This window comes from Grammomys surdaster, unplaced genomic scaffold (genome assembly GCF_004785775.1).
Source record: "Grammomys surdaster isolate TR1022 unplaced genomic scaffold, NIH_TR_1.0 362, whole genome shotgun sequence".
In the NCBI taxonomy this organism is placed as follows: Eukaryota; Metazoa; Chordata; class Mammalia; order Rodentia; family Muridae; genus Grammomys; species Grammomys surdaster.
The window spans coordinates 5666684-5675171 of record NW_021604781.1 but is presented as its reverse complement, the minus strand read 5'-3'; the positions used below and the strand labels follow the sequence as shown (position 1 = coordinate 5675171).

At 51.3% G+C, this 8488-nt stretch overlaps 2 protein-coding genes across 5 annotated transcripts in view; one reads left to right on the top strand and one right to left on the bottom strand.

Moving 5' to 3' along the window:
* Positions 1-2434, top strand: part of Fcer2 (Fc fragment of IgE receptor II) — an 11885-nt gene extending 9451 nt beyond the window's left edge. For both annotated transcript variants that reach the window (XM_028779827.1, XM_028779826.1), the window contains exons 11-13: positions 625-776; positions 892-998; positions 1330-2434. In XM_028779827.1, the coding sequence (XP_028635660.1) occupies positions 625-776; positions 892-998; positions 1330-1528 (458 nt within the window). In that variant the 3' untranslated portion in view covers positions 1529-2434. The remainder of the gene's footprint in view (positions 1-624; positions 777-891; positions 999-1329) is intronic.
* A 792-nt stretch (positions 2435-3226) lies between these two features.
* Trappc5 (trafficking protein particle complex 5) lies at positions 3227-7980 on the bottom strand. 3 transcript variants are annotated; one of them, XM_028779758.1, is made up of 3 exons: positions 7860-7941; positions 6787-6905; positions 3227-5103 (listed from the first exon to the last, which is right to left on the bottom strand). In XM_028779758.1, the coding sequence occupies exon 3, from the start codon at positions 5092-5094 to the stop codon at positions 4528-4530; it is 567 nt and encodes a 188-aa protein (XP_028635591.1). In that variant the 5' UTR covers positions 5095-5103; positions 6787-6905; positions 7860-7941; the 3' UTR covers positions 3227-4527. The 3 variants fall into 3 exon arrangements, with proteins under 3 accessions (XP_028635591.1, XP_028635592.1, XP_028635590.1); XM_028779759.1 differs by lacking the exon at positions 6787-6905 and having other exon boundaries at positions 7860-7980; XM_028779757.1 differs by lacking the exon at positions 7860-7941 and having other exon boundaries at positions 6787-7455.
* Positions 7981-8488: the final 508 nt, after the last annotated feature.

Genomic DNA, 8488 nt, shown 5'->3' with positions numbered 1-8488 from the left:
AGGTACCTGTGGAGGTGGGGATACCTGAGGTATCTGTGGAGGTGGGGGGTACCTGAGGTATCTGTGGAGGTGGGGGTATCTGAGGTATCTGTGGAGGTGGGGTAGCTGAGGCATCTATGGGGGTGGGATGTGGCTGAGGTATCTGTGGTGATGGTTCTGGGAGCTGAGGTGTCTGTGGGGTGGGGATGACATATGGCTGGCATGTTTGTGGTAATGTTTGAGAGTTAAGGTATTGCTAACCATGGAAGTGTTTGTTAGATGCTAGTAACTTTGGAACTGAAAGTGTTTCATAATGCTGGTGGCTGAGTTGTGGTTGGCCTTGGCTGTTTGTTGCTGGCCCCAGTCATTGAGGTATTTATGATGAGGTTAGTGACAAGTGCCATTCTGCTAACCACTGAGGTGTCTGTGATAACAGTGTGAGTGGCTGAGAAGGTCTCACCAAAGAACTGGCCAATTTTGGAGATCCCATGCAGAAAGCAATCTGCAGACTGGCATGGTTAGGCTTTAAGCTTGGAGGGACAGGGCAGTTCCTCCAGCCCAGATCCCTGGGTGATTGCAGGAGAGACATTACCCACCACCAGTGTTCCTGAGCCTCTCTTCAATGTGTGACCCCCCAACCCCCAGGAACTCCATGCAACAAATGTCCCAAGAACTGGCTCCACTTTCAACAGAAGTGCTACTATTTTGGCAAGGGCTCCAAGCAATGGATCCAGGCCAGGTTTGCCTGCAGTAACCTGGAAGGGCGGCTAGTCAGCATCCACAGCCAAAAGGAGCAGGTCTGTGGGCTCTAGAGACTGTGGGCAGCGGGGTGGCAGTGGGTGGGGGGAGTGGGGCGGATCCCACCCTGGCCTTCTGGAATGGATGGCAAGGACCATATCCACCTCCACCTAGGACTTCCTGACGCAACACATCAACAAGAGGGATTCCTGGATTGGCCTCCAGGATCTCAATGTGGAGGGAGAGTTCGTATGGGCCGATGGGAGCCCTGTGGGTTATAGGTAAGGGGAACTCTGGGAAACAAGTGAGGTAGGAGAAACACAGTCCGGGGCTCAGAGGAAGGACCCTATGGACTACAGATGGAGCAGAGTCCTAGACCGCCTTAGCTATAGGGAAAGGATAAAGGGCCTGAGGAAGCAAGCAGCAAGCACAGCTGGAAAGGTGGTTCTTGGGGAGCATGGGTGGAGGAAGTACAGAAAAGGAGGCGGCCTAGGTACAGATCCCCAAGGGTGGAACCTGTGCTACGGAAGGAGGCTAATGGGGGGGGAGGGTCTGCAGAGAAGGGACACCTCCCTAATCACATCCTATGACTGGAGGTGTTTCTTGTTCCAGCAACTGGAATCCGGGGGAGCCCAACAACGGGGGCCAGGGTGAAGACTGTGGGATGATGCGGGGATCCGGCCAGTGGAATGATGCCTTCTGCCGCAGCTACCTGGATGCCTGGGTGTGTGAGCAGCTGGCAACATGTGAGCTATCTGCCCCCGTAGCCTCTGTGAGTCCAACAGGACCCACCCCAAGAAACGAATCCTGACAAACTTCTGCCCACCCTCTTCCGGATTTCTCCTCTACCTTTACCATGGAAACAGCCAGGCCTTGAGGATACCCCTATCAAGGCCTGGGCCCCTCTCTGTGACTGAAGGCTATGATTCCCACCCATACTGAAACAGCTGGTGGGTGCCAGCTCCTGCCAGCTATCCAGAAAGCCTCCACTGCTCTCCAGCTAAGTTGACCATCCCATTTCGTCTGTCCTCCTCCAACCTGAGCCCCAGCCGTGCAAGCTCCCTGCCTACTGGCATGCACGTGGGCAATTGAGCCAACCAGGGAGCTGCTGAGAACCGAGATTTCAAAGGAGGCTTCCCTTTCTACCAAGTTTTCTACTTCTTTCTACTCTTCGTCAAAGAACAGAGGTTCCCTCTCCCCAGGGTCCGGAAGCGAGTCTTCCCATCAAGTTTGCATCAGTGAAGTTGAGGCTGGTCCCCAGCATTCCTGCCCTCCTTGGAGGCTGTCCCAGATGTGCTCCTGGTATGGGAGGTATTGAAGGGACTCTGGCCAGCTCCAACATGGCGAGCTTGGCTCTGGGAGGCCTTGCCCTTCTCTCTTATTCCCTCTGCCTTGCTCAAAGCTGTTAGATAACAGTCCTAAAACTAGCCCCGAAGGTCTATTCCCTTATGTGGCTACTCCCTCCTCCTGAGGCTGACTGCCAGGCTCCAGCTATCCAGGTATTGAAGTCCAGCAATCAAAAGCCGCCTTCGTTTCACCTAATCAACATGGCCAATCAAAATATGCCAATGCATCATAGCCCAGTCTAACACACCCATTTTTCTCTTCATAAAAATTACACCTGCAAGGTCATTAGCTGCTGTTTTTCTGCCTGAGTCAGAAAGCAGCCAATTAATTTTTCTTCCGTGCTTAATAAAGGATCTCTCTGTGAAAACAAGTGTTTGGGTGTGGTTTGTGTGTAATCCGGGGTCCAGGAGGGAACTCCCGCTGTGCTGGGGATAGAGGGATGCTCCTTTGGATATAAGCTGACAGTTTCAGAGACTTGGTACCTAAAGGTCTCTTTGAGAATGATGCACAACTAATATGGAATTTACACTTTCTATATCTTGGATATTTCTTTTCCTATATCCTTACAATAACATGCTAAGTAGGGGTGGGAGTGAGGCTCAGACATGTGGTCCCCAGCTGGGTACGTTGCTCCTTGCTTATAATCCAAGTCCACCTGGACGCCGTGACTTTAGGCCAGCCTGGACCATTCAGTGAGACCCAAATAAAGATGAGACGGCTGGCGATGACCTACGCTGAATCCCTGAGTCTCCTGAGTCTGTAGAGTGGAAGGAAAGAGCCAGGTCCCAAAAGTTGTCCTCTTTAGCTGTCTGCAGCCCCACACACTTACATAAACGCATGTTTAAGATGTTTAAGGTGGAGTGCAACCGAGGAAGACATCTCACATCAACCTCTGGCTCTACTTGCACACACAAAATAAACATGTTTATAAATAAGGTGGAAGGCTAGAGGCATGGCTCAGCAGTTAGTGACACACTGTTCTTCCTTAGGATGGGGGGTTGGGGGGAGTCAGACAGCAACACTCATACAGATGGCTCAGAGGCACCTGCAACAACTCTAAATCTGATACCCCCTTGTGGCCTCCAGTAACCTGCATTTAAGTTCACAAATGTACACACACATACACGCATAAAGTCTTAAAAATAATAATAATAGCCAAGGGTGGTGGTGGTCAACTTTAATCTCAGCACTAGGGAGGTAGACCTCTGAGTGTGAGGCCAGCCTAGTCTATACAGTGAGTTCCAGGTCAGCCAGGAAAACATAATTCAGACTGCTTAAAATAGTAAATGTAATGAGCCATTAAATACTCAACCTCCTGTCGAGTCAGAAGGGCTGGGAATTCAGTCAGCCTTAATATACAGCAAGGCTGAAGCCAGCCTGTGTGGACGGAAACCTGTCTCAGGATAAAGTTTTAATATTAACCTTAAAACCCTCCTAAGTTTCCCGATGGTTCTGAGCTCTTCTCCCTTTGAGAGGCTAGTGTGCCACTATTCTCAATGTGATCCCTGGGGCACCCAGCAGCTCTCCAGAATATACCAGAAACAAATTCTTAAGCACACCCCAAAACTGCAGAATCTGACTGTAGGGGTAAAACCTACGGTTTTGTTGTCTTGAAACCACCTGAGTTTTTAAGTCCTTCAGGTGACTTCGATGCCCTGAAGCACTGTTTCTCAAAATAAGAGTCCCAGGGAGACCTCTGAGAAAGGGGCTGGAATGCAAACTTGTGGTCCAGTAAGTCTAGGGGTGGGCCAGTGATCCTGCAGGTGGGTCAATGATGCTTACTCTGATACGGATGCTGGTGCTGACGCTGACAGTCCTCAAGCCACTTGAGTAGCCAATGTCCACTCTCCAGTTATTGTTTAGACACACAGCCACACCCTCCCCTTTGTTATCTGACTTTTAGGTTTTTTAGAACAAATGGAGATTTGAGGAAAATTGAGTTTCAAGAGAAGTGTACCCCTGCCTCACATTTGTTTAAAAGAGTCCTGTGCTGCCAGATCTGGTCTCAGACTTGCTAAGTAGCAGAGGATGGCCTTCAACTTATGATCTTTCTCCCTCTACCTTCCTAGTGCTGGGATGAGACAATTTGCACCCATTTTATGTGGCATATGGAATCAAACCCTGGGCACTCTACAAACTGGGCTACAGCACTGGCAGTTTGCTGGTCCCTCTTAACCTCGTATCCCTACCCCCACCTCTCCAGATTGCAGGCTCCAACAACAATTCCACAGGTGCCCTATCTCCCCAGTACATCCAAGCCTCCAACCTTAGCTGAAAGCCAGAAGCCAAGTGAGCCCATTGTCCACTTTCTTACTCTTCACTTATGCCTGACAAGCTTGCCTTCGGTCTCCCTCAGTCTGGGACTCGGGACCGGGATCGGGCTCTGGGCAGATCTGTCGCCCCTACACAAGACACAACACAAGCTTGGGAACGGGATCTGCTCAATCTTTATCTCCTGAGGGGTCAGCGTCCCTCCAGGGCCCGATCTCGGGCAATAACAGCCTCTTCAAACTTGATCATCAGTGTGGTCCCCTTATGCCAGTGCGCCGTAACCTTGGCAGGGAAGCCGCTGTGGGTGAGTACAGCCTCCACGATGCCCGCTGTGAAGCTGGCACAGTTCAGTGTGCTGTTCTCCTTGGGCACAGAGATGTAGGTGTTAATGAGAGGCTCCCTCTCAATGATGTAGAAAGTGCGGGCGTCATCATTGGCCTGCTCCAGCTTGTCCGCCTCCTTGCCGAACAGTGCCTTCCACACCGCACCCTTGACGAACAGCAGTGCACCCAGCACCTTGGTCTCACGCCGGGCACCCTTCTCACGGGCCACCAGGGCATCTAGGACTCGGGCGCCCACCTGGCGGCCCAGGGCAGCCAAGCGTGCCTGAAGCTCAGCCACAGAGAAAACGCGGCTCTGACAGTGCTGCACCAGCTCGGAGAAGAGGAGGGCAAAGGCGCTCAGGCTCACCTCGGTGCGGGGCCTCACCAGTGCGCGCTCTAGCAGCGCCGACTTCCCGCGTGTGAAACGCGCCTCCATGACGCAGTCCTGCAGGGAGACCAAAAGTCAGGGCGATGGGTGGAGGAGGCCTGGCACCAAGGGCCAGAAGGAGAACCAGGATACCCATACAACCCATCTGTACCAGCGCTGACCCCAATAGTGCCAAACAGATGAGAAGGGAAGCGGACATTAAATTACTGGTAAAACATACCCCATAAAGTTTAGCAAAGCAAAGCACAAATACTAGAGCGAGAGCTTTATAATCTTGCCTGCCGACGGAAAAATGAAGAGAGATGGGGACTAGAGAAAGGGCTCCACACTTCAAAGCTTGTACTACTGTTCTTGCTAAGCATGTGAAGTCAGTTCCCAGCACCCACTTCGAGAGACTCACAACCACCTGTAAATCCAGCTCCAGGAAGAATCAATGCCTCTGGCCTCTGCACGGCACTCACATGCACAAACCCATACTCCGACACACATGCATGTAAATAATTAAAAATGAAAATTAAAAAAAAAATCTTTCAAGGGAAGTAACAGGGAGCAATAGAGCCCCAAGGTAGAAGATCCAAGAGATTTCCTAGTCAAGCAAAGCACTTGGGGATACAGCTCAGCCGGCTCAGTGCTCACCTAGCATACATGAAATCCCAGGTCTGATTCCCTGAACTGCATAAAGCCAGGTACAGCGGCACGCTTCTGTAATCCCTGAACTCAGGAGGTGGAGGCAGAGGCAGGAGGATCAGTAGTCTAAGGTCATCCTCTGTTACATATAGAGTTTGAGACCAACCTAGGGTACACGAGACCTTGTCTCTACAAGAAGGGAAAGGAGGAGGAGGAGGAAGAGGAGGAGGAGGAGGAGGAGGAGGAGGAGGAGGAGGAGGAGGAGGAAGAGGAGAAGGAAGAGGAGGAGGAAGAGCTGGAGAGAGGGTTAAGTAGTTAAGATCATTTTTTGCTCTTACAGAGAGACTGAACTTGAACTTCAGCACCTACATAGTAATTCACAACGACCTGTAACTAGATCTAGTAGCTCTTCTGACCACTGAGGGCACCAGGCACACACATGGTGCACATACATATATGTAAGCAGAACACCTAGACACATAAAGTAAAGCTCAAACAAATAAGAAGTCTTCCCAAAGAACTAATCAGTGGGGCTGGCAAGATGGCTCAGAAGGTAAAGACACTTACCTGATAACCCCAGTTTAATCCTAGAACCCTCAGAGTAGGAGAGAACTCACTCTCAAAAGTTGCCCTCTTATCTCCATGCACACTGACCAATACACACATGTGCACACAAGCATGCAATAAATAAATAAATAAATAAATGTAATTTTTAAGAAGCTGGCACATGGCCGGGGCAATGGTGGTGCACGCCTTTAATCCCAGCACTTGGGAGGCAGAGGCAGGCAGATTTCTGAGTTCGAGGCCAGCCTGGTCTACAGAGTGAGTTCCAGGACAGCCAGGGCTATACAGAGAAACCCTGTCTCGGAAAAAAAAAAAAAAGAAGAAGCTGGCACATGGCAGGGGAAGGGTTAAAACTTAAGGTGTCAGGCATGGTGTATGCCTTTAATCTCAGCACTCAGAAAACAGAGGCATCTCTGTGAGTCTGAGGACAGCCAGGGCTGTTACAAAGAGAAACTGCTCATAAATAAATAAATAAATAAATAAATAAATAAATAAATAAATAAATGTGGAGAGAATACAGAGAGTCCACGAAACTGTGGAGGTGCGCACCTGTAGCCCCAGCACTCCAGAGGCTGAGGCAGTAAGATGACAGAAAGTGCCCGGCCCGGGTGAGTTCCAGGACTGCCTAAACCACAGTGGGACCCCGTATGATGGCTCGTCTTCACTACCTAGAGTTAGAATCACCATGAAAACACGTCTCTGGATTTCCAGAGAGGGAAGCCCCATTCTCAATATGGGCATCGCCACCCTAAGGCTGAATAAAAAGAATGAAGTGATCTGAGCGCCAGCATTTGACTGTGGATGCAGTGCCAGCTGCCACCATTTGTCAATGGACAAATAAACAGACCTTTCCTTCTTTTAGTTGCTTTTGTCAGGTATATATGACCACAGCAACAAGGAGAAAAGCACTAATACACCTTGTCTTTAAAGCGGAGGCGCACGGGGGATGGGGGTGGTGAATGGAGAGGGGACAGAGGACAGTCAATGATGTTTTTTCTAGTTGGCATGTGCTCCGGCCCTGACTATCCTAAAGACACTTCCTACCCAACCCCTCCAGGAAAGCCAGAATAGTGTATGACAGTAAGGGACAGGGGTGAGTAAAAGTCACACCAGGAGGGGGTGCAGAAAACCCCCAAGCCTATAACCTGAGGGTGGAGAGCGGCGGAAGTGTCTATTTGTCACGAAGGAAGCCGTTTCCACGGTGACCCTTAACTCTAAAAGAGATCCCGTTAGGAACTCACACTCCACAAACTCTCTAGAAAACTGCAGGGATGGTGGGGAAACCATGAATGAGACAGGAGGAAGCGCTGGGAGGCTCTGGGCCTCCCGTGCCGGCAGCAGGGAGCCACAATTGTGAACGGAGACCAAAATGGAATCCGGAGACTGGGGGCCCATCAGGTCCTCCAGGTGAAGCCTTCATCGTTTCTGGGGGATGGAATGGAGCCGACAGCCCGCCCCTACATGCATGCCCCAGGGGCCGGGTCTTGGGGGATTAGGATGGACCGTCCGGCTCCCCAGCCGGGGAAGGAAACCGTGCAGAACGCTCCACTCGGCTGCTCTAGGACGCTCGGCTGGGACCGCGGAACCCGCATCATCCCCAGGAAAACCCAAAGCAGACTGACCCGGGAACGCTGCTCGGGACGCACAGAAAAAAGACGAGGCCCGTGCGCGCCGGAGTAAGTTCTCGGGCGGGGAAAAGGACTCAACCGGAACTGTGCTGCTGTAGGTTCAGCGGAACTTCGTGATGGCGTCGTAAAAGGCCTGTGAGTGCGCAGGCGTGTGTGGGCTAGCCTGTGTGTGCACGGAGGGCGGGGCGATGCGGTGACCGAGAGCGGCCGCCAGGGGGCGCCCGTGTCCCAGCCCAGCGGCCCAGAGCTCTAGTCTGCACTGGTCTTGCTTTGAGAGCTGGCTTTTGAGCAAGAAGGTAGTATGCAAAGTATTCCGTCCCAGGAGCACGTGCGTGCCCTCGGGCACCTGGTGTCTTATGTATGTACGTACGCGAGCTGTGGATGTGATGTCTTTTCACGCAACTTACCCTGACACGTGATTTCACCTGTGGGTGAAGGAGAACACTTGACCTTGGGAGTGTTTTTCCATCTTTCACAGAAGGTGTAGCTGCATCTGACCATCCTTTTATTTCCTTTGTGTGTCAGTGTGTCCCATGTGCCCAACACTGTGCAGAGGCGAGAGGTTGACACTGAGTGGCTATCTCTATTGCTCTGGAGCTTATTTTAAGACAGAATCTAATTAC